The following is a 25,498-nucleotide window of genomic DNA, read 5'->3' as shown; positions in this document are numbered from 1 at the left end:
GTGGATTATAAAATTATTGTGCATCTTTTTGCATCAAAAAGGGTTTAATAAATTTTTCATATTTGACTTTAGCCCTATAGGGAGGGAAGGAAGGAAGGAAGGGAGGAAGGAAGGAAGGAAGGAAGGAAGGATTGTAAAATGATGATTAAAGAAGACAATTTAGGTGATACAAACACACTTTGTTTAACCCTTCATGAAGTGGACAGTCTCTTTTGGAAGAGCCTTACCATGAAGAGGAAGACAGGAAGCTTTTATAGGATAAAGAACAAGGGAGAGAGAAATAGGAAGTACTTGATTAGCTGGGGCTGCAGACTCACCTTTCTGTGGTGAGATGGAGGAAGGAGGTAAGTAAGGAAACCAATGCTGGTCTGGCTTGGGGCTGGCTGACCGGATGCATGAGTTTCTGTTCAAGCAGAGTGTTCATAGGGACACAAAAGTTCCCTAAGCTTCAGGTTGCTGACATGGCTCCCAGGCAGGAGCAGCTCCATCTTGGACCTAAAAAGTTATTTCAACAGAAGGAAGAAATTTCGTCTAGGAATTGCATGTGCTTCCAGAACAAGGAAAAAATAAGTTTTAAAGCTTTTTCAAGTTTGGTTTTCATAGTTTGGGTTTTATTTTAAAATATTTTTAGTCTTGTATCCTTGTACCCATAGTTTTTATTACTTTTAGTAATTGTTTAAATACGAAAATAAACAGAAACAAAATGCTAAGTTCAATATTAAAATCACTCAGAATTTCCACTTTTTTTCCCAAAGAATGTGAAAACAGCAACCAAAGATTCCCCTAACAACCCCATCCTCAACCCACCGCAGACGTAATCAGCACCCACTGCTTGACGCACCATCTTCCAACCTTCCTCCTGTATTTATCTCTAACTGTATACACATCTTAAACGCCTAGTGAAACGTTGCTACCCCTGTCTGCACTCTCTAAAGCACCTGGCCCGTGTGGTTTGGGATACTGAATGATCCTTGGTGCCTGTCAGTCTTTTTCTAACATCAAAGATTTTTCCTTTCAAAATTGTAGCCGCTCATCAAAGTCTCTGCAAAGGATTCCATAAACTATTGCAAAAGTCCTCCCCTTGTTTAAATTATTCAAGTAAATACACCAAGTGTGGAAAAGACAATGTGGCAGTTCCATGCCAATTTCAACCATGTCTACCATTTCCTGGTTCAACTTTGGCTAAACAATTGAATGTTTTATGCTGTAGGTTGGGTAATCAAAATAATAAAAAAAAAATAGTGTTCCCCCCATCTATTATTCTCAGGATCCAATGGTTCACTACAGATCTTCCTGAGCTCATGATGGGGCTCCCTCCTGGCAGACGTATCGCACGTTGAAAATGCACTGAATACACCTCACTTAGCTACCGAAGGTCACAGCTTAGCCCAGCCCACCTTTGTTACCAACCAGGGCTCTTGGCCTCCTTAATCAATAGAAATTGATAAGAGGCCAGACGAGAAATTCAGGCAAGGCTTTATGGGGGCCCCTGCTGCAACAGGGGAAGCAAAACAAGAAACAGGTGCCCTTGCTCGCGCGCTGATGGCGGGGCAGGATGGTTCCTTATATGGGGTGAGGGTAGGAGTGTGTCCAGGAGTCATCAGGAGGGGTGGCTTAGGTGTTTCGCCCATCCCTTTGGTGGTGGTGTGCGCAGGGGGCATGTGCAGTACTCTGCTTTTGCTCCCGACACCCCGCTTTTGCTCCGGGCTCTTCAGAAGTGGCAGTTGGGTTTTTTGGTCTTTTTGTATCTTTTGTCCAGAATTTGCCCCAGCTGCGCATGCACGCAGTTATTTTTAGTCCCTTACAGTTTCCTTGTATTTTATTGCTTGAGGAGAGGTGCAAGCACTGCAGCAAAGGGTCCCAGGTCCCAGCCTGTCTCACCTTCAAGGTGCCCAGAACACTTCCATCAGTCTGCAGTTGGGCGAAATCATCTAACACAAAGCCCGTTTTCTAACAAAATGTTGAATATTCCATGTAACTGATTGCATACCGTAATGACAGTGAAAAGCAGAGTGGTTGTCTGGGTCCAGAGGGTTGTAAGTACATCGGTTGTTTACCCTCGTGATCGCGAAGCTGGCTGGGCACTGCGGCCGCTGCCCAGCATCTCGAGAGAGGATCAGACTGCACATCACTGGCCTGGGAAAAGATAAAAGCTCAAAATTCCAAGTACGGATTCCACCAAAGGCCTATCACTTTCACATCATCGTAAAGTTGATTAGTCTAACCATCACAAGTCGGCTCATCTTTATAGGAAAGCCTGCAGCTCAAAGCTTGGAAATCAAGACTTTTGTCGTTTGCAACTGAATTATTCTTCCTCCTGGACTCTGCTGCTTCTCATGAGGTGCCTTGTCTTCCCCAACCTCCTCTCAAGTGGGGGAGTTTTTTTACATTTCAACAGCCTGTGTTCCTTGCCACTGGGGACGGTGCAGGGGGTGTCCCACAAGTATTTTCTGACCGACAAAATAGAAGGTTGTCCTCGATAGCACAGATCTTTTTTTCAGATAATTATCCTCCAAAGTCAGCAACTCTAAAAACAAATGTTATTCATAATTTTAAAAATTTGCCTATTTTTTTCTATTATTTGTATATTCGTATACGTATCTGAATCATATGGATATGTATGTCTACTACATATTCAGGAGCTCAAAAACAAATGTTTTCCCAAATACCAAGATCATAATGCCAAGACAATTTAAGAGGATAAAATTGCTTATGTCAGAATGTGTGATATATGAAACATTAAATGTTCAGTGAAAACTTACACGCTCTATATTTCATAGTGGAATATGGGTCCAACAGAATTCAGATAATGTGAACTTAGGGCAAAGCTGAGAACCGTAAAATCAACCATGAGAAATAACCTATCAACTAAATGGCATAAAATTCCATGAGAATGGATGAAGTATGCACAGGGATGTAATGACGTAGGTGACCATGGGAGCTGACGTCTGATAGCAACATTTCCTTGGGATACACCAGACACTGATAGGTCTGCTGAAGGTCAAGGTGGGCGGGCAGCTATAACGCCTCCCACTATTTGCAGACCCTCCCAAGCCTGTGCTTTACCACATGTTTGCTAATGCCTGAGGGTTTGGCACCATCACCTGCTGGAGGGGTCTGCCTTCAGAGAATCCCCAGGGCGCCCGCAGTTCCTTCACTGCACAGTCCCAGAGTCTGAGGCACCGCTGGCCTGAAGTGTCCTCCTGCTGTTACCGTCAGCCCCGCCCACCCACAGCGAGCTGTCCGGAACTGCTACGGTGTATGGACACCGATGGGAGCCCGCAAGCATCCGTCCATCCCGTCCTATCCCACTTGTACCCTAACAACTCTGAAAGATGATCTGAGGGATAAAAGCACAGTACAGTTTCCCAAAATCAACTAACAAAAGATTTGAGACCAAAACAAGTATAAGAAAATCAGAACCTGACATTTCCTTGGTTTCCTACTTTTGCTTTTTTCCTGTTAAAATGGCAGCTTCTTAGGGCAGAGAAGCCCATCTTCCTCACGGCCGTGTCCCCAGTCTGCAGAAGAGGCGCCTAGCGCATAGCCGGCACTCAACGAATCGATGCTGATGAATAAGACAACAGAGGACGTAAGCCAGAAACATGATTTGTATTGGGTTGGCCAAAAAGTTGGTTACAGAAAAACCTGAATGAACTTTTGGGCCAACCCAATATTTCTATGACTCAGAATTTAACCCTGAGCTCACCGGTATCCACACGTCGAAGAGTGTCAACATTTAGAGAATTCCCGACGTCTAATAGCAGGGATGCCAGAAAACAAATGTCGTTCCGGCTCTGAATTTTTTCATGACAAACTTTCTTTGAGGGTAATGAAAACCATACAAATCACTGTCTACTTTTTTTTTGTAACGTGGTGTCAGAACTACCACCATTTTGTACTGGTACAAGGACATGTAATGTGTATTTTATGTGTATTCATTAGCAGCTATGAACATGCAGCACTGATTACTTTATCAAGTTCTTCTCAGAAAGCAGAGCCCCGGCGATGAGTGACCATTGAAAAGACAGGTGACAAAGCTGCACAAAGAGCAGAACGATTCCTCACCGAAGACAGCCTGTCCCAGGGAGGTGTTACGGGGCCTGGGGCTGAGTGAGTGGAGGGGACAGGAGTGGCCTCCAGGACAGGAGGGGACAAGATACCTGCAGAGTGTCCCGTGTCTGCTGTGGATGCGTGGCTCCCTCTCCTGTCAATTCCCACCCAGGGCTCAAAACTGGTTCAAACACTAGGTGTGGTTTTCTCCCTCACTTGCCACGATTGTGACCCAGACACTGCCAGGCGTCCAGCACAGAAAGGCTATCAGGCAACACCTGCTTTCCCGGCCTTCACAGGGTTCTTAACTAATCCTTATAGTTCAACAAAATGAATGTTACAACAAAATACCTGCAGAGTGTCATGTTCAAAAAAAGGAGTGAATTGTATTGACTGGAGGATCGTAGAAAGTAACCAACAAGAAGTGAAATTAAGTAGTTTTCAAGGATGAGCTGGAGTTGGAAAAACAGAACAGACGGGAAAGGCGAAAGAAACCACCTGCGCAAAGCTCAGGGACGTGAAAGAAGACGATGTTCAGAGCGGGAGCAGGTGGCTGGGTGTGGGTGCAGCGCCTGTCACAGTGATCGTGGGGGACGAGGCCTGAGACTTCACATCTCGCTGACCGTCCAGGAGCGCACAGGTAACCTGCCTGCCCCGTTTGGACCTTCTCTTATTAGCCGGGGGACCACCGGCAAAAAAAGCAGCAAAGGAATGGCACCGCCAAATTCGTAAGTGTGATTTCTCTCACCATCCGATCTCATATATATATTTTTTTTCCGATCTCCTATTTTAACAGGAATCATCATTTTCCTCCTTGTCTTTGGGTCATTCTTGACTCTTGCCTAATCCCTCCTCCTGGATTGTAAGATGGTTACAGAAGAGACCATGCCTGGCTCATCTTCGCCCTCCTGGAAGCTTCCCTTGTGCATAGTAAGTGGGATTCATGGTCAATTTATCATTCCGGTAAAGGAAGAGTGACTAAACTGGGAAGGACCATTTCTCCACACGAAGAAGCTGGACCCGCAGGAAGCCAAAGAAAACAGAAAATAGTTGCAGCTTACGGGAGTTTTAGGGGAAACGACAACTAAACCAAACTAACAAGGAAGCGATGAAGGAGACGCAGAGGAGAAGAGGGAATTTCCAGGCAATTCGACTTCCTTCAGAAAAGAGGACAGAGGCAGGCGGCAATGATTTATAGACACTTTATGCCTCACTTTCCAATCGTCAACCCTGCTTGTGCAGTGGCCACTGACCTCACCCCTTCTTTACTCCTTTTTACACATTAGTTCTTTTTTAGTGTGTTGCATTTTCTTTTCTTTTCTTTTTCTCATAAAGTTGCTTTATTTAGATTCCAAACAAACCAAAGGAGAGAGAAGAGATGACCCCGAGTCAACCCGTCCACTCACGAGGCGGGACCCTGAGTCTCTGGCTGCAGCCCACGCGGGGCCCAGGGCCTCTAGGGCGGCGGCCTCCCTGGAGGCGGAGGCGGAGGAGACGTGGGCTGGGGGACCCCGGGCCGCTTGGCGCCCGGAGGTGGTGGCGGCGGCAGACAGGCGGGTGGCTGAGGTAAGATGCGGTGTCAGGGCTTCTCGGTGCCCAAGTCCTGCGAGTCGTCCCAGAAGCAGCGGTCGGCCTCGGCCTCGCCGTCCTCGTGGAGGAGCTCTGTGTCCCCGCGGGCGCCGGGGTCCCGGTCTTCACGCAGGACCCGGCCGGCGTGGTGGGCACCTGCACGCCGCCCCGCTCCGCGTGCGCCGTCGTCCCCGGGACCTGCTTCCGGTTGCTGTCCGTGTACTCGTGATACTAGCCTTTGCTCTCTTCCCGCTCCCCGTGCATCACGTAGGCGCCCCCGTGGGCGGGAGAGGTGTTGGGTCTGAGGGGGAGGGAGACGACGCTCTGGAGCGGCGTCCTGACGTTCTGGGCGGGGCTCCGCCTCTCTGAGGGCGTCATGGACTGGCGTGGGCGGAGGACGGCGACGCACACGTCCCCAGTCCCGTAGATGTCGGGGGGCTACATCTTGGTCAGGGACTAACAGGCCGGTGGTCGTCGAGGGGGCTCTCGAGGCGCCTTGAAGTAGCCGCCCTCGTCGTAGGTGTCAGGGCTGAAGATGGCCACCGCCCAGGTAGGCAGGCGGCCCTCGTCCACCGGGCTCAGCGAGACGCCCTCCACCGGCTCCTGCTGCAGCCCCTTGAGCTCCAGCAGAAGCGCCTCCTGCGAGCTGGGCGCCGGCGACCCGGCCATGGCGGCGGCGGGGGCCGGGGGCGCGTGGGAGCCACGGGACATCTGCCGCCCAGAGCCCCCGGGCCCTCCACTAGCTCTGCGCCGCTGCCAGTGTGTTGCATTTTCTGTATGGATGTCACCAGCACGGAATTGCCGGAAGCGCTGTGTGAAATAACACATGAAATCTCAGGGCAATAACGGAAATGTTTGCAGTTGTATCTCTTTGGTTACGACCTTTTAATGTGAAGGTTGAATAACATGGACATCTCTGAAGCATAATTTTCTGGTGAGTTTGGGCCACGTGGAAATCTCCCCTTTCATCCATGCTATGAGCGCTTTCCCGAGCCCACGTGCATGTTCTAGCGGCAATGTCGGGGTTGCAGATTAAACCCGGACCACATACACCTTCCTGCTATTGTTTTCTTTTTCACTGTGCAAGTGGTTTCTAAGCTACACCTAATCTGGACAACTGGATCCTGTCAGATGGTGCCTCTTTCAAACCAAAATATAAATTCATAAACAGGTGATTTAATCTGCCTCCGGCAAACACTCCCTATTTTTAAAAAAAAAAAGAATTTAAAGTTGTTGCACCATTCAGAAGTGTGCTCTCTAGCTTCCTCGGAGAGTGCTTTTTGTGAGGTTTTAAAATCTATCATGTTATTTTCACTTTGCACTAAATATCCTTAATAGCAGAACTCTGATTTCTGACCCACGTTTTCTTAATCGGATCCATTGCTGGGACCTCGGCTGTGAAACGATAATATGATGGTAGGGAAGCATATGGCGAAGGCGTGGGCTCTGGGGTCGTCGTCTGGGCTCTTCTTCTCACATCCTCTGGCTCCGTTTTTCCCTTTCTAAACTGGGGCCGCCAGTTGTGAGGGTTTTAAGTGAAATAATCTGCAGAGCGCTGTCGGCACAATGCCCCCTCATGCTGAGTGGTCTGGGGTCATCCGCCCATTTGTGGGGAAGTTTGCCAACCCCTGGTCTAGAGCGCAGCTGTCCCTCCGCCCCTGAAATTCAGTAAGCGATTTCAACTCTGCCTTGAATTAACTAGTGAATGAATGAATGTGAATACACATGTCTGGACACCAGGAAAAGAAAAGGTTTCAAAAATTTCACCGAAAACTAAAAACCAGTGAAAATTGGAATCAAAATGCATTTCGTGGTTTAGAGTGACATAAGCAGTGTCAGATTTGCTTAAAATATCAACAAACTCCTGTTCTCATAACATCAATGAAATTAGAGGTGTAAGGGGGGGAGGCGGGAGGGGGGAGGGAAGGGGGCCCTGGTCCACTCACAGCACCCACGGCAGGCGTGGCCCTCCTGAGTTATTTAATGATGCTTAGTGAGATGATGAGTATTCACTCACAGGGCAAATACCGAATTAAAATGATAAACACAGGTGTGCTTGACGTTTTTTCCAATTTATAGGGGAAAATGACTTAAAAAGCATATTTGTTTGTCTTACTGCTTCTCCCAGCTTGTGGATGAGCAGTATTGTGATCACACACACACACACACACACACACACACACCCCACTCGCTCCTACTAACTGCAGTTGTGGCTCTTGTCCTTCAGAGCTGGTTTCCAGGCCCCTGCCTTCCTGTCCAAATCAGACAGAGTGCATGAGCGTCTCTTGACTATGTCCGACATGTCCTCCCGTGACTCCTTCTACGACTCCCTGTCAGACGTGGCGGAAGATGGCGAGAACGCAGACTTCTTGCCCGGCCTGTCGGCCTTCCTCAGCCAGGAGGAGATAAACAAGAGTCTGGACCTGGCCCGCAGAGCCATAGCCAACTCAGAGACGGAGGACTGCGACTCGGAAAGGGAGGACTCGCAGATTTTCAGCCCCTCTCCTGGGAGCCTCTGGGGGTCGCCTCCCCCTCAGGGGGCCGGGTCGGGTGAGCACCTGTCCCCAGGGACGCCTGGCGCACACAAGCCCACACCTGTCCCGCCGCTGCCAGCAGAACGAGCCGAGCGCATCTCCTCGCCTGCGTCCAGGAGGAAGCCCGGCGTCTCGCCCCTGCTGGCCCGGCCCAGCTACATCCGGAGTCTCCGCAGGGCAGGGCAACACGGTGCCAAAGCCCCCAGCGCCAGTGCCAAGCCCAGAGCCACGCACGGGGGCAGGGCCGGGCCCCAGAGCCCGCTGTGCAACAAGGCGGCCACCCTCATCGAGGAGCTGACGGCCATCTTCAGAGAAACCTCCAAGCCGAGAACCAGGAACCCCAACGGGGAGTCCTCATCCCCGGACAGCGGGTACCTGTCCCCTAAGAACCAGCTGTCAGCCCCGATGAGCGCCTCGGCCAGCCGGAGCCCAACCGGGGACCAGCAGGAGGTGGAAGCCGGGGCCGAGCCCCTGGAGCCCGGGCATCACCCCGCGGCGGCCCGGGACGTGGTCCAGCCCAGCCGGAGCCCCTCTCCCCCGGCTGCCCGCCACCTGCTGGCCGCTCCCCGGTTCATCCAGAAGCTGCGGAGCCAAGAGGTGGCAGAAGGAAGTCGGGTGTACCTCGAGTGCAGAGTCGCCGGGAACCCACCTCCTCGGGTCAGGTACGACTCTTTGGTTGTGGAGATGCTATGAGATGATGCGCGTGGTCTTTTGGCTTTACTTTAATGTGAAAGAAGAGATTTCTGTTACCCAGCAAGGGCTGGCTCCCAGAAGGGCATAGAAGCCAATATTATGGCCCCGGGTTTGTTTTTGTTTTTTTTTTTTTTACTCTTTCAGGCTGTGCTGGGTCATAGTTGCTGCATGCTGTCTTCCTTGGTAGTCCAGTGGGTAAACCTCTGCGCTTTCAATGCAGGGGACCCGGTTGGATCCCTGGTGGGGGAACTAGATCCCGCATGCCTAAACTAAGATGGGTGGCCCCGTCTTTGTGAAAAGAAAAAGCTTCATTGTGAGGTCGACCAGCAAGGAGACAGGAGGCCTGGCTCAAATCCATCTCCCGACCGGAATTTAAGGGTTTAGGGAATTTCAGGCTTGGAAGCTGCCTTGCTAATCAGTCCAAGAAAGCTCCTCGTGCTGTTGGGGTCATCCTGGAGACGCCCGTACCCGTCTTGCACATGCGCAGGGCTGTCTCTGTAAAATGACTTCAGGTTTGCGCAATGAACATACTTAAGGGGGCGAACGAGCTTAAGCTGGGCGCTGTTTTACCTGCGTCTCCTTTGTGCGTTCCTCGGTCTGGAGGGAAGTAGGGGCGAGGACCCGGCTAGCTGCTTTCAGCTGATGAGGGGCATGGATCTTTATAAGAGGAATGAAATTGTTTTGCACTTACTTGTAAGCATTCCCGAGTCCCGCCTTGAACTCTGAAGTCTTGGGCAGTCATCCTGCGAGTGGGGGAGAGGACTTTTTAAAAATACAAGATGGACCACAAGGACAAATTTGATGAGTAAAGAGGGTTTGGCCCTAAGATACACAGAACTGCGACTTTGGGAATCCGTGAAAACATGTTATTTTTAACATTTTAGTGATTGAACTTGGATTCACGTAGGCCTGGTCCAGACTCTTGGGCAGAAACAGGCTACTGTCGAGACATCATTGTCTTCTCGTCACAGCCAGGTGGAGTCTTAGCTGTTCTGTTTCCTTCTGAAAAGTGATTTAAGGTTTCTGGGAGTAGGAGACCCAAGGCTTGACTCTTTTTATCTTTACTGGAGGATATATAACCAGAAGGACGTCATAGGAGCCGTTCCACATGGGCTTCACTGGTCCGCAGGCTGTGAGTTTGTCCAGATTCAAGGAGGACCCAGTCCCTGGGCTTGTGCAATGCGGGGGGACGTCCGTGGGAAGCATTAACGGACTAGATGCTTTTTATGTATAGAAGATACGACACCACTGAGAGACTGTACACATTTTATCAAATCTAATTCTGTTACCACATGAGACCTTCAGGGAGGTCTCCCAGAGAACATCGCATAAGGGCTCAATTGAAGCTTGCTTCTAGGGGCCACTCTGACCCTCAGCAGGGCAGCTGGTAAGACCTTATCCCAAGTCACGTTGGTTTCTTGGCCTATTTTGGTGACTGTCTCTTTCAAGGAACGATTCATCGTTTCAGTCCTCCCCGTAGACTGAAGTCTCCAGGAAGCATGAAATTCCATCGTGTTCCGAGGGCCCCAGACACCTTTGAGTCACCTTGGCTATGAAAGCTCCTCTGTTGTCACTTTGAACTGAAAGATGTGACCCCAAACGAGGGATCATTTCTTTGAGGAAGGCCTTTGTTACTTAGGAAGCATTCTCTGTCCTGCGTGGAGAAGCTTTGCCCTGGTGTGCAGGGGCATCACCAACACCAGCAGATATCTACAGTGTTCCCTGATTCTTGGCCTAACAGTAAAGTCTGTTTACCAATCATCCCCTGGTTCTGTCCCTCGGGTTTGCACCCCTTTTATCATCAGGGGTGGCCCAGTTTTAGGATTGTTTCCGGTGCAGATCAGGCAATTTTGTGTTACCTTTTGGATGGTCGTTTGCATTTATAGACCAACAGTAAACTTGTGCAGCCCTCCCATGATGGGTACCTTGATGTAGGTGAGTAATAGTTAATGCAGGTGAGCATGGGTACCTTAATGCAGGTGAGCATGCGTCACATGCTCATGTATAAGCTCATTATAAACCCAGCCTCTGTGGTTGTTTGGTCCTGATCAGCGTCTAAGTCTCGGGAGTCAGCATGAAATCCCCATGCGTCTGCTCTCTCGAGATCCATTTCCAGATCTGAGGCTTAAACAGGGACAGGTCCACACTTGGAATGAGTGCTGAAGCCTTAGGATCTGGGTTTTTCGTTCTGGCTGCCTGTTTTGTAGTCTGATCAGCCTAATTTCCGTTAGTTATATAACGATCAGTCTTTGGGTGGCCCAGGCAATGTCCTATGGCTACTTATTCCAGCATCTATACATATAAATATGTGAGTATATATATAAAACAGCATCTAATAAGGCTGGTGTCTCCTCTGCATGTTGAATTTCTTTCCTCCTGATGTCAGTAGACCAGTCTTTCCAGGTGGCCCCGTGTGCACGTAGGACAGAGAAGGCAAACTTGGAATTGGTATAGATAGTCACCTTTTCCTTAGCTCCAAGGCTCAGGGGTCTGTGCGGGCTGTGAGCTCGGCCTTCTGGGCAGACGGACCTGGACGTGGGCTTCTGCTTCTAGGGCTTCCTGATGAGCTACAACCGTACACCCGGCCTTTCCAAGCCCCGCCTCGTCCGTGAAGCTGCTCGCGTCCGTGAATATTTCCATTTCCAGATTTTCTAAAGGCTGATCAGTCAGGTTGTATTCAGTTATTTGTATACAGTCGTGAGCAGGCTCTCCTGTCGTCCTGGGGAGCAGAGTGGCTGGGTTTAGAGTGGATACCACCTGTAATGTGACATTTGGGGGGTCAAGTGGTGTGGCCGGGTATTTGCCCAGCCTCCCCGAAGTAAGCCTACATCCGCCGTTTCGTTCAAGTAAAGGTGGCACACTGCGCGGGGCATGCGCAGTGGCCGGCTGGCTCAGGGTACATTTTTCAGCCTCCTGTGAAAGGTCTTAGGTTGCAGCCACAGCCCAGAGGCAAACTGGCCATACTAGACATACACGCCCGATTGCTGGACTCAAGAAAAGTAAACTACTGGCCTTCTGGAGGTACCTAAACATTGAGTTTGCGTTCCGAGACTCACGCCCTGTCTTTCAGACACAATGCTTGGGCGACCAAGTGCTGGGCTGTGAAAAGCTTCTCCGTGATGGTGTGGAACTCATTATGGCATCTCGGAGTCCAGCTTAATGGCGTATTGTCACTTCCTTTAAGAGCCTCATATTGTCGCTGAATTCAAAGTTAGGAATCCAAGGACGACAAAACCCAGCAATTCCTAAGAATTCTCAAGAATGCCTTCTGGTAGTGGCTACAGTCACCATAACTATTGCTTCTCTTCCATCTGGCAATGTTTCTGTGTCCTTTGGATACCTCAAATCCTCAATATTTTAGAGTTGGTTGAGAAATTTGTGCTTTTCCCTTGCAGTATTTTGGTCCTAACGCTTCCTTAGTTCTACGAGCAGTTAGTATACCATCCGCATATTGCAGTTAAGACTCCCTCATTTAATTGGAGATCCCTTCAATCCGTGGCTAAGGCTTCCCGGAAGATGGTGGGGTCCTGCTTCAATCCTTGTGGGAGTCCCATCCCTCAGTATCGTTGTTTTACGTCAGACTCTGGGTCATCCCATTCAAAGGCAAACCTCTGGGTCTCAGGACTTAGGGGTATGCAGTAAAGGGCATCTTTTAAGTCCAGAACTGTAAACCAGCAAAAGTCTCCGGATAAAGTTGTAAGTAAAGTATAAAGATTTGGCATCACCAGATGTATATCCTCTACAGTTTGGTTAACAGCCCTCAAACCCTGTGTAAAAGTCATCGCTGGTCCCGGGTTTTTGAACCGACGGGATGGGAGTGTTACATGAGGATTGACAAGGTCAGAATAATTGGCATTTAAGAAAGGTGGTCGTCGGAGGCTTTATACCTTCTTTCAAATGCCTCTTTAAATGCCTGTTGCTTCACATTCGGAGTCTTGGCCTCTGGACGGAGTTTTACTACTACTAGGTAAGCCGCCTTGTCTCTTCCCAGCCTCCCGTCAGCCCAAACATCCACGCTTACCTTTTGCAGAATTTCTTCAGGGGCTTCTGGGGGAGGCTTGGTCTCCCGATCGCAATGGGGCAGCTTGTGGGGCAGAGGCTTGATGTGGGAGTGCATTTAATTTTCCCAAAAAGGGAACAGGGCGTTTGAGCAGTTACAGCTGGGTGTTCGAGATCCAGAGCAGCGTATCATCTGTAAGCCTCAAAAACCCCCTGGAGGAAGGTGGGTGGGTTCTCCTGGGGTCCTTGCTGTACTTCCTGGATCTTATTCAAGCTCTGCCGTTTGGGGGCTCCTGTTGAAGTCTGGTTATTAAACATCCCTTATGATGATTCAGGCTTGCTCAGTTCCCTTGGGTCTTTCGGGTCCCAGCATCCTGGTTCAGCTCCAGGTGTGGCCTGTGCCGCCGGAGTCCTGATTGGATGATTTGGTTGTGATTCAGGGAAACTTCCAGCTTCCTGGCAGCCTTCTCTAATACCATCCTATGCTCTTCCACAGTCGGGTGTTCATGAGGGCCTGTATGTCAGCCCAGTTAGGGTGATGAGTAGCAAAACGGATGTAAAGAGATTCTCCATTTTCTGAGGCTCATCTCAGTAAGATGGCTTATTATTTCTCCAGTTGTATAAATCCAAGGCTGATACAGGAGAATCCCCTGGGTTGGCCTTGGTCATCTAAGCCTGCTGGGACCTGTCTTAATGGAAATGCCCTGCCTGAGGTAGAGTGTTCCCTGGGCCAAACTGAATACCCTGGTGGGTATGGGGAAGAAAGAGTGTTCCTTTGTGACCATCTGGTATGGGCAGTACAGAGCCGGACCAGCAGCCCTACGAGGGCTGGTAGGACCCTTTGCACTGACTACAGGCAGACCTCCTTCATAAGACAGGGAAACCACAAGAGGGGCTGACGGAGGGACTGGATGTAGTAGGTCAGGATCATGGTTTGGTTTTGACTCTATTGAAACAGGCTTTTTCTGAGGTTCTTCCCTCTGAACCACAATTTTACATCTCTTCTGCACATTCTTATTCTGATATAAGGACATAAATGACTGTGCAATGGGATTTCATCCCAGTTTTCCTCTCTCTAACAAAACAAATCAAATTATAAGATAGTATCATAGTTCAAAGACCCATTCTCCAGCCATTTCCCCCCGATTCCAGCTGATACTGGGGCCAGGCAGTGTCACAGAGAAAATCATTGTCTTCTTTTCCATCGGCTCATAGCTAAACATTGACCAGTTTTGAAGAATACATCCCAAAGGACTACAGTCAGGTATACTATTAATGTTCCTCATTTGAAAGGTTCCTCTCAGGATGACCAGAGCAAAATGACACCAAGGAGGTGTTTTGGTTGGAAATGCCTTTAACCCAGGCATGGGGTATGTTCTTCTGGGGTGGGTTCCTGTGAAGCCACTGCACATCATGGGGGAAAACCCCCGACACTTCCATGAGGCAGGGTTTCCAGTCAGGGAGCAAAGTCTTCTATCTCCTGAGTCGGAGACCTTCGTTAAATCAGGTTTAATAAAGTTTTGCTATAGACATCCAAGGTCCTCCCCCTATTGGCCAATCCTAACAAATTCAACAGACTTAGACCAACCTGGACAGACAAAGAAATCCAAGACTCTGGGACTTGAACCCAGGGTTCAGGACTCTAACCTGAACTACTTTTTAAAAATTTTATTGGAGGATAGTTGATTTACAATGTTGTGTTAGTTTCAAGTGTACAGCAAAGTGATTCAGTTATACATATACATACATTCATTCTTTATCAGATACTTTTCCCGTATAGGTTATTACAGAATACTGAGTAGAGCTCCCTGGTCCTTGTTGGTTATCCATTCTATATATAGTAGCATGTATATGTCAATCCCAATCTCCTGATTTATCCCTCCCCCACCCACATTTCCCCTTTGGTAACCATAAGTTTGTTTTTGAAATCGGTGAGTTTATTTCTGTTTTGTAAATAAGTTCATTTGTATCATTTTTAAAAATTAGATTCCACATATGAGTGATATATGATATTTGTCTTTGTCTGAGTTACTTCACTTAGTATAATAATCTCTAGGTCTATCCATGTTGCTGGAAGTGGTATAATAATCTTAGTATAATATAGTATAATAATCTCTAGGTCTTAGTATAATAAGACTTATAATAATAATAGTAATTAGTATAATAATTATACTTAGTATAATAATCTCTAGGTCTATCCATGTTGCTGGAAATGGGTGTTGCTGCAGTATTTTGTTCTTTTTATGGTTGAGTAATATATACAATTCCATGGTATATATGTACCATGTCTTCTTTATCCATTCCTCTGTCGATGGACATTTAGGTTGCTTCCTTGTCTTGGCTATTGTAAAGAGTGCTGCAGTGAATATTGAGGTGCGAGTATCTTTTCGAATTATGGTTTTCCCTGTATATATGCCGAGGAGTGGGGTTGCTGAGTCATATGGTAGTTCTATTTTTAGTTTTTTAAGGAACCTCCAAACTGTTCTCCATAGTGGCTGTATCAATTTACATTCCCACCAACAGTGCAGAAGGGTTTCCTTTTCTCCACACCCTCTCCAGCATTTACTGTTTGTAGACTTTTTTTTTTTTTTTTTTTTTTGTGATACGTGGGCCTCTCACTGTTGTGGCCTCTCCTGTTGCAGAGCACAGGCTCTGGACACTCAGGCTCAGGGGCCATGGCTCATAGGCGCAGCCGCTCCACAGCATGTGGGATCCTCCCAGACCGGGGCACGAACCTGTGTCCCCTGCATCGGCAGGCGGACTCTCAACCACTGCGCCACCAGGGAAGCCCTGTTTGTAGACTTTTTGATGACGGCCATTCTAACCGCTGTGAGGTGGTACCTCATTGTAGTTTTGATCTGCATTTCTCTGATAATTAGTGATGTTGAGCATCTTTTCATGTGCTTTTTGGCCATCTGTATGTCTTCTTTGGAGAAATATCTATTTAGATCTTCTGCCCATCTTTTGACTGGGTTGTTTTTTTGACATAGAGCTCCATGAGCTGTTTGTATATTTTGGAGATTAATTCCTTGGTGTTTGCTTCATTTGGAAATATTTTCTCCCATTCTGTGGGTTGTCTTTTCGTTTTGTTTATGGTTTCCTTTGCTGTGCAAAAGCTTTGAAGTTTAATTAGGTCCCATTTGTTTATTTTTGTTTTTATTTTCATTATTCTAGGAGGTGGGTCAAAAAAGATACTGCTGCGATTTATGTCTAACCTGAACTTTTGAGGACCTTTCATATTTCCCCCCAGGGTGGGACTCTAACCCATGATCCTGATGAGGTTTTTAGACAATTTAGGCACAGGCATGTTTTAACAAGGTTACTCACCCAAAAGACATCTGATCCAGGAGCACTTTCTTTTGTCAAAGGCGAAAGTAGCCTGAGGAGCCTGGAGTCCCATGGTGGGAAAGCAAGAACCTGAAACCCCACCCTCTGGACACGGGCAGTCTAGGTGGCCACTCAGGATCAGTGGTGAAGGCCCACACACCCCGGGGGCTTCAGAGCCACGGACAGTTGGTCACAAGACATGGGTCCCTTCGTGGTCACCAAAAATTGTTACCGAGCAAGGGCTGGCTGCTGGACACACATAGGAGCCAATACAATGGCCCCAGCTTTTGAGGGAAAAAAGTGCGTTATTGTGAGGTCCACCAGCAAGGAGACAGGAGGCACAGCTCAAATCTGTCTCCCTGATCCAGGAATCAGGGCATAATTTAAGGGGTTCAGGGAATTTCAAACTTGAAGCTGACTTGCTAATCATTTGGTGTTAGCTCCTCGTGCCGGGAGCCTGGTTTTCCTCCTTGAGGGATGCCTTGATTCATAAAGGGCTCTGATGGCAACGTTTCTATTCTTTGGGTTCTGCAGACTGAAGATTCTTGGTTCCAGGTCATCCTGGAGACATGGGTTCCTCTCTTACATATGAGCAGTGCTGTCTCTGTAAAGTAACTCAAGGTTTGATCAGTCCACAGCCTATTTAAGGAGGCAAACGAATTCAAGCCCGTCAGTGTTTTACGTGCTGTTTCATTTCCTGTAGAGTCAGCCCTCTGGAGCCCGAGGTCGTATTTTCCAAGTACTTGCAAGGCAGAGGCAACCTGGAATGGCAAGTAGTAGCTGTGCTGGTTGTCCCTGGTGGGTTGGATCTGTCGTCATGAACCGGTGCTGCTGGCTAAGGGGGGAACTTAGGATGCCCAACTGATATATTCAGGTGCTGTGCATAACTTGAATATGAGTTGATGGAGATTGTTGAAAGTGTGCCGGAAGCCAGAAGTTGTCTGGCAGATGAAAAGCACAGGTATGTGCGGCCAATCACGAGGGCGGCCCCGGATGTGTCTGGTCTGAGGCATGGGCTCCACTGGCAGATGCTCCTATGCTGAGCGCACCACACCTTCAACGTGGCAGAACTTTCCCACAAGACAGAGATAGATACCAGGCTGGGCGTGGACAGGCCTGTTGTCCCTGCCCAGGCTCCGGCCACGAGAGGGTGGACAGCAGACAAACAGCAGGCTGGGAGTGTGCTGTCAGTAGCCACTGTAATTTCTCTACATTCTTCCCCCGTAAATGCAGCATTTGTACCTTCTGTGCAAAGAGCTTAAGAGGAGAGACCCTGGGGTCAGATTCCAGGGTTTCCCATCACGGCTTCACCTTTCACCAAATGCATCCGTCGACAAGTTATTTTGTGACTCAGTTTATTCACCTGTGAAATGGGAATTATAATACCCACCGCCCCCATTCTATTTTATGACTAAATAAAATAATATGTGGAAAAAATAAAACAGTGCCTTGCACCTAGTAACTGCCACTTTGCTGTTACCTATTATTGTTAGTACTTCTCATTTCTTAATTTCATACGCCAAAATGAAAATAACAGTTCAAGTCAGGATTATACTACAGAAAATAAGCCATTAATGCATTTATCTGGAAGGTTTTGCTTTTATTAATGAAGAGTGTTTTGCCTAAATTATGTAAATATGCAAAAGTAAATTCAAAATTAAGAAATTTGGCACAAAGTTAAGGAAGACATCATTGACTACGAATTGCAAGGCTGATAATTTCTTATTAATGTAGCATCTCCCAAATCACAAACTTTACCACTCACTGTACATCCACTGACACACACTTTGCTGGAGCTGGTTCCTTGGGCTGACAGATCACTACACAGAGACGTGAAGTAAATCAGCATTACTGGCTGGAAAGTGGTGGAATTAGGGGCAGGGAATTTTTTTCAAACCGGTTTGTTCAACTAATCCACCCTGCGTCCGTTTTTACAGTAAGTCTACTATATTTGTTTTAGAAACTGACAGCAGAGGGCAGTACGAAACTTCCTAATGCATTCACGTAATTAAATATGTCATCCTAAATTCTGCATTTACGTATATTTTACATAAAGATTTTTTCTTATAGTTTTTCCTGTGATAGAAATGAAATTGAGTATTTCTTCTGGATTCTGTTTAGATTTTTTTTTTAACCCACTAATCTTGGGAACAAGTAATTCTTCATTCGAAATACACTCACGTGTCACTCAAAAGAGTTCCACAGGTTTTCAAACTACATACGGCCCCGCTTAGGTTTACTCCCAAAATAGGCCTGTTCCAAATGTATTCTGTGCGCACCACACCCTTGCAAAAACCACAAAAGGTGACCCATTTACCATCAAAGGATTAATTCAGGTGAGCAGATCCTAACTCCTGTGTTACAGTTCATTTAACCATTTCGTAACTTGGGGGCCATCAAGGTCATGCTTCTGCCTCTTTTCTTCTTACAGCGGGAGGGGAGGACTAATTTAACGAGTAGCTACAGGATTATTAACTAGTTTCTCTTGTCATCTCCCAGTCTACCAAGGCCCGTGAGCAATGTTCCTTAGTCATTACAAATTGTGCTCTTCTAGAGAAATTAAGCTTCTGATGAGACTGTGCCGTTGTTTAAAGTTAGCTGGCCGTTTTTGTATCCTTTGAGGGTTTTTTTAGGCGGAAATGTATAAATGTACATTAAATTTTTCTTAATATCTGTTCCAAAGATCTTGGCTCCTCTGCCATGCATTGGTAAATGTACCAAATGCCTAAGAACTTTGAGCTTCTTTTCCACGTGAGACCTAGGAGAGGCCAAAGAGGAAATCTTTAAAGGGAATTTTGTATATGGAAGAAAACCTTTAGTACAGAGTTGCCTGCACTGGGGCATTTTAGAACCTAGCTCCCACCGAGTCGGTCCGGGAGACTCAGGACCCAAGACTGGGAAGGCCTGGTGATCGATGGGCCACCTCCCAGGGCCCCGGGAGCAGGTGACAGGACTCGTGGAGAGCAGGGGTGCGGGGGGACCTGGAACCAGCAACGGACAGAGGCCAGGAGACCCGAGGTGCTGGCAGGGGGCAGCGGGTCCAGTGGAGAGGAGGTGGCAGACCCAGGCGTAGGTAGAGGCATGTGCGCCAGGAAAGCGGGATGATGGGTACCAGGGTCCAGATACAGGGATGGGGCACAGGGAGCAGATCTGCCATTCAAGACTTGAGTCACGGAGACAAAGACTCAGACGGGGCTGAGTGAGGGACACGTCCCTGACCAACTCGCGTGGGGTCCAGATGGGGGCCAATGGCCAGACTGACGTGTGGGCCACGAAGTTGCGGGCCTGGAGCTTCTTACGTTTGGCCCAAGTAGCAGCCATCTGGACCGGGGCAGGAGGCAGACGAAGTAGCCCAGCTGAAGTGGGACTGATGGGAACACGGTTCAAGGCATTTCCACCTTATATCCAGTCACTTCACCCCCCGCCCCGCCCAAGTGTAACTGGCACAAATACCAATTATAACCACAACCAGGACTGAAAAAATCCCGTTTTCCTTCACTTTTGCATGATTCTACCAAAACCCCAGCAAAGCAGAGACAAGCTGATGGAACTAAAGCTTCTGTTCAATCATTAAAGTTACATACAATTTACAACACAACTTACATGCAAATTACTTGTTAACAATTTGAATTATTGCATAAAACCAGATCACATCAGATGTTCCCTGTTTCTCTTGCACGGCTTGACAACAGGACAAAGACATGTTTCCTCACCCCCCTCACCTCCCCTTCTCTCCACTCTCAACTTTTGGGAGTTGGTGAAAAATTCATGAAGAATTCTAATCCAGAAGTACCTCTGGTATGATAAAAATGAGGCCTCACTGGGCTTCCCTGGTGGCCCAGTGGTTGAGAGTCAGCCTGCCGATGCAGGGGACATGGGTTTGTGCCCCGGTCCGGGAGGATCCCACATGCCACGGAGCAGCTGGGCCCGTGAGCCATGGCTGCTGAGCCTGTGCGTGCGGAGCCTCTGCTCCCCAGCAGGAGAGGCCACAACAGTGAGAAGCCTGCGTACCGCAAAAAAAAAAATAAATAAATAAATAAAAATAAGGTGACCATATGTGTGTGGGTTCATCTCTGGGCTCTCTATCCTGTTCCATTGATCTATATTTCTTTTTTTTTTTTTTTTTTTTTTTTTTTTTTTTTTTTTGCCAGTACCATACTGTCTTGATTACTGTAGCTTTGTAGTATAGTCTGAAGTCAGGGAGCCTGATTCCTCCAGCTCCGTTTTTCGTTCTCAAGATTACTTTGGCTATTCAGGGTCTTTTGTGTTTCCATACACATTGTGAAATTTTTTGTTCTAGTTCTGTGAAAAATGCCAGTGGTAGGTTGATAGGGATTGCATTGAATCTGTAGATTGCTTTAGGTAGTACAGTCATGTTTACAGTGTTGATTCTTCCAATCTAAGAACATGGTATATCTCTCCATCTGTTTGTATCATCTTTAATTTCTTTCATCAGTGTCTTATAGTTTTCTGCATACAGGTCTTTTGTCTCCTTAGGTAGGTTTATTCCTAGGTATTTTATTCTTTTTGTTGCAAGGGTAAATGGGAGTATGTCCTTAATTTCTCTTTCAGATTTTTCATCATTAATGTATAGGAATGTCAGAGATTTCTGTGCATTAATTTTGTATCCTGCTACTTTACCAAATTCATTGATTAGCTCTAGTAATTTTCTGGTAGCATCTTAGGATTCTCTATGTATAGTATCATGTCATCTGCAAATAGTGACAGCTTCACTTCTTCTTTTCCGATTTGGATTCCTTTTATTTCTTTCTCTTCCCCGATTGCTGTGGCTAAAACTTCCAAAACTATGTTGAATAATAGTGGTGAGGGTGGACAACCTTGTCTTGTTCCTGATCTTAGTGGCAGTGGTTTCAGTTTTTCACCATTGGGAACGATGTTGGCTGTGGAAAAACCACTTTTAAACACCCACTTACTGCAGTAAAAGTGGAGTCCACCAATGGTCCAGGCATCTTTAATCTTTTAGTACAATGACTCATACCTACACATAATCATAAGATGGCTATTAGGTCATCATTATTAGCCTAATAAAATTTCAATTAATATATGTAATTGAAAGTAATTAAATTCCTTCTTTTTATAATCAAACCCCAGCACCTGCAAGGCCTCTAATTAGTTTATATTAGTGACGCTTTGATCACCATCAAAAGCCAAAACAAGAGGATTAGCCCTATGAGACCTGTGCAATGCTGTCGGTAGAAATTTCCATCTCCTCAAAAGAAAACAGACATGGAAACAAGCCACCGACCCACTTTTCTCACTCAGGGTATCAGGGTGTGGTGTCCTGTTTCGTAGCCGCATCGGTTCATGAGAGCGTGGCCAGTAGGTAGTGAAGCTGCCGCACTTGTAAAGTCACGATCCAGATGGCTTAGCCCAGCAGCGCTGCTTTTCTTGAAGAGGGTTATCAACACTGACAGCAGACAGTAGCCTCAGAGGAGCCGTATGACAACTGACAGCACAGGTGTCGCTGCAGCATCACATGTGAGTAGGTACAAACAACGTGGGAACAGTGCTGGGATACACAGGAAATTAAAGACGTGCATTCTCTGAACTTTGTGTGGTACCCAGTTGTCTACTTGGGTCTCTGCTTGGGTACCTAACAGGTGCATCCAGTGTAATGTCTCCAAAAGTGAGTCCCTGAGTCTCCTGTCCTCCGAAACCCTGTCTTCCTAACTCTTCCCCAGGCCAACAAATGACAGCCCTCCTGCCAGCCGTTCATGGACAAAACCTCGACCTCTGTTTCCCTCAACCTGACCGCCTCATGCCTCCTCCATGAGTGCGGCTCTGGTCCCCGCCGCCAGCATCTTCCCCTGGGTGTCTGCACCACCTGCCTTAATCCATACCCTGTTTCCACCCTGACCCCTCACAGTCCACACCACACCCGGCACAGTTCTTTTCCATGAAATTGTGATCACAGCCCAGTGCAAAGCTGTCCAGGGCCTACTGGTTGCTCTCAGAGAGAAACCTGTAGTCCTGTAAACAGTGAGAAGGCCCTGTCTCTCTGATGCCACCCCTGATTTGCAGCCCTGCCACTGTACCATAGATGTGTCCTTGCTGGACCCTGCATGCCCAGGGTATCCACACCTGCTGTTCCCTCCACCTGGGCTTCATCTTCCCCAGATCCACGCAGTCCTGGACCCTCCATCTCTCTCCTTGGATGTCCCATCAAAGCCAGGCTTCCATGACTGCCCTGCGGAAAAGAACAGGGCCTGCGCACTCCACTCTCTTGTTTTGTTTTAATTGAAGTAGAGTTGATTTACAATGTTGTGTTACTTTCAGGTGTACAGTAAAGTGATTCAGTTATACATACACATGTATCTATTCTTTTACAGATTCTTTTCCATTATGGGTTACTAGAAGATACTGAGTGTAGTTCCCTGTGTTTTACAGTAAACCCTTGTTGTTTATCTGTTTTATACATAGTAATGTGTATATGTCAATCCCAAGTTCCTAATTTAACCCTCCCCCTCTTTCCCCTTTGGGAACCATAAGTTTGTTTCCTGTGTCTGTGAGTTTATTTCTGTTTTGTAAATAAGGTCATTTATATCATTTTTTAGGCTCCATTTTGGTTTTCCCCTAGAACTTACTGATATACTCTACAGTGGCTTCATTTATTTTACTGTCTCCCTCAGTAAAATATGAACCCCGCGAGTGTCGAGACCTCCAGCTGATTTTTGCCGTTGTGTCCCTGGGCCTATAATGGTGCCTGTAGGTAACAGGTGCCCCGTAGGCATGTGCTGAGTAAATGAATGAATGAGTCCCGCTCCCAGATGTGTGTTTATACCTGGAGGAGGTAACCATGTGGACAGGGATGCATGGACACGCATGGTCATAGCAGCATTGTTTCCAAAACTGGAAAGGACCTAAATGGTCATCAGAAAGAAAGTGCACGTCTCTATGAGAGAGTGATTTCATTTCTTTCAGATAAATACCAGGAGTGGCAATATCAAACAAACAAACAACCCAATCAAAAGATGAGTGGAATATTTATGATAAAAACCCTCCAGAAAGTAGGCATAGAGGGAACTTCCCTCAACATAATAAAGGCCATATATGACAAACCCACAGCCAACAGCGTCCTCAATGGTGAAAAACTGAAAGCATTTCCACTAAGATCAGGAAAAAGACAAGGTTGCCCACTCTCACCACTCTTATTCAACATAGTTTTGGAAGTTTTAGCCACAGCAATCAGAGAAGAAAAGGAAATAAAAGGAATCCAAATCGGAAAAGAAGAAGTAAAGCTGTCACTGTTTGCAGATGACATGATACTATACATAGAGAATCCTAAGATGCTACCAGGAAACTACTAGAGCTAATCAATGAATTTGGTAAAGTAGCAGGATACAAAATTAATGCACAGAAATCCCTGGCATTCCTATACACTAATGATGAAAAATCTGAAAGTGAAATCAAGAAAACACTCCCATTTACCATTGCAACAAAAAGAATAAAATATCTAGGAATAGACCTACCTAAGGAGACAAAAGACCTGTATGCAGAAAATTATAAGACACTGATGAAATAAATTAAAGATGATACAAATAGATGGAGAGATATACCATGTTCTTGGATTGGAAGAATCAACACTGTGAACATGACTGTACTACCCAAAGCAATCTACAGATTCAATGCAATCCCTATCAACCTACCACTGGCATTTTTCACAGAACTAGAACAAAAAAATTCACAATTTGTATGGAAACACAAAAGACCCCGAATAGCCAAAGCAATCTTGAGAAAGAAAAACAGAGCTGGAGGAATCAGGCTCCCTGACTTCAGACTCTACTACAAAGCTGCAGTAATCAAGACAGTATGGTACTGGCACAGAAACAGAAACATAGATCAATGGAACAGGATAGAAAGCCCAGAGATAAACCCACGCACATATGGTCACCTTATCTTTGATAAAGGAGGCAGGAATGTACAGTGGAGAAAGGACAGCCTCTTCAATAAGTGGTGCTGGGAAAACTGGACAGGTACGTGTAAAAGTATGAGATTAGAACACTCTCTAACACCATACACAAAGATAGCTCAAAATGGATTAAAAACCTAAATGTAAGGCCAGAAACTATCAAACTCTTAGAGGAAAACATAGGCAGAACACTCTACGACATAAATCACAGCAAGATCCTTTTTGACCCACCTCCTAGAGAAATGGAAATAAAAACAAAAATAAACATATGGGACCTAATGAAACTTCAAAGCTTTTGCACAGCAAAGGAAACCATAAACAAGACCAAAAGACAACACTCAGAATGGGAGAAAATATTTGCAAATGAAGCAACTGAGAAAGGATTAATCTCCAAAATTTACAAGCAGCTCATGCAGCTCAATAACAAAAAAACAAACAACCCAATCCAAAAATGGGCAGAAGACCTAAACAGACATTTCTCCAAAGAAGATATACAGACTGCCAACAAATACATGAAAGAATTCTCAACATCATTAGAGAAATGCAAATCAAAACCACAATGAGATATCATCTCACACCGGTCAGACTGGCCATCATCAAAAAATCTAGGAAAAATAAATGCTGGAGAGGGTGTGGAGAAAAGGGAACCCTCTTAACCCTCTTGCACTGCTGGTGGGAATGTGAATTGATACAGCCACTATGGAGAACAGTATGGAGGTTCCTTAAAAAACTACCAATAGAACTACCGTATGACCCAGTAATCCCACTGCTGGGCATATACCCTGAGAAAAGCATAATTCAAAAAGAGTCATGTACCAAAATGTTCATTGCAGCTCTATTTACAATAGCCAGGAGATGGAAACAACCTATGTGTCCATCATCGGATGAATGGATAAAGAAGATGTGGCACACATGGAATATTACTCAGCCATAAAAAGAAACGAAATTGAGTTATTTGTAGCGAGGTGGATGGACCTAGAGTCTGTCATACAGAGTGAAGTAAGTCATAAAGAGAAAGACAAGTACCGTACGCTAACACATATATATGGAATCTAAGAAAAAATTGCTATGAAGAACCTAGGGGTAAGACAGGAATAAAGACACAGACCTACTAGAGAATGGACTTGAGGATATTGGGTGGGGGAAGGGTAAGCTGTGACAAAGTGAAAGAGTGGCATGGACATATATACACTACCAAACGTAAAATAGATAGCTAGTGGGAAGCAGCTGCATAGCACAGGGAGATCAGCTCGGTGCTTTGTGACCACCTGGAAGGGTGGGATAGGGAAGGTGGGAGGGAGGGAGATGCAAGAGGGAAGAGATATGGGAACATATGTATATGTATAACTAATTCACTTTGTTATAAAGCAGAAACTAACACACCATTGTAAAG

General features: G+C 46.6%; 1 protein-coding gene and 1 pseudogene across 1 annotated transcript in view; one reads left to right on the top strand and one right to left on the bottom strand.

Moving 5' to 3' along the window:
- Positions 1 to 5,632: 5,632 nt before the first annotated feature.
- On the bottom strand, positions 5,633 to 6,333 carry LOC132427736 (ubiquitin-conjugating enzyme E2 R1 pseudogene; annotated as a pseudogene).
- A 1,580-nt stretch (positions 6,334 to 7,913) lies between these two features.
- PALLD (palladin, cytoskeletal associated protein) overlaps positions 7,914 to 25,498 on the top strand; it is a 394,011-nt gene continuing 376,426 nt past the window's right edge. Inside the window, exon 1 of the mRNA XM_069540800.1 lies at positions 7,914 to 8,818. Coding sequence (XP_069396901.1) covers positions 7,914 to 8,818 — 905 coding nt within the window. The remainder of the gene's footprint in view (positions 8,819 to 25,498) is intronic.

Source organism: Delphinus delphis, chromosome 6 (assembly GCF_949987515.2).
Source record: "Delphinus delphis chromosome 6, mDelDel1.2, whole genome shotgun sequence".
Lineage (NCBI taxonomy): Eukaryota > Metazoa > Chordata > Mammalia > Artiodactyla > Delphinidae > Delphinus > Delphinus delphis.
The sequence above is the reverse complement of the archived record's forward strand: the minus strand, read 5'-3'. Positions and strand labels throughout refer to the sequence as shown.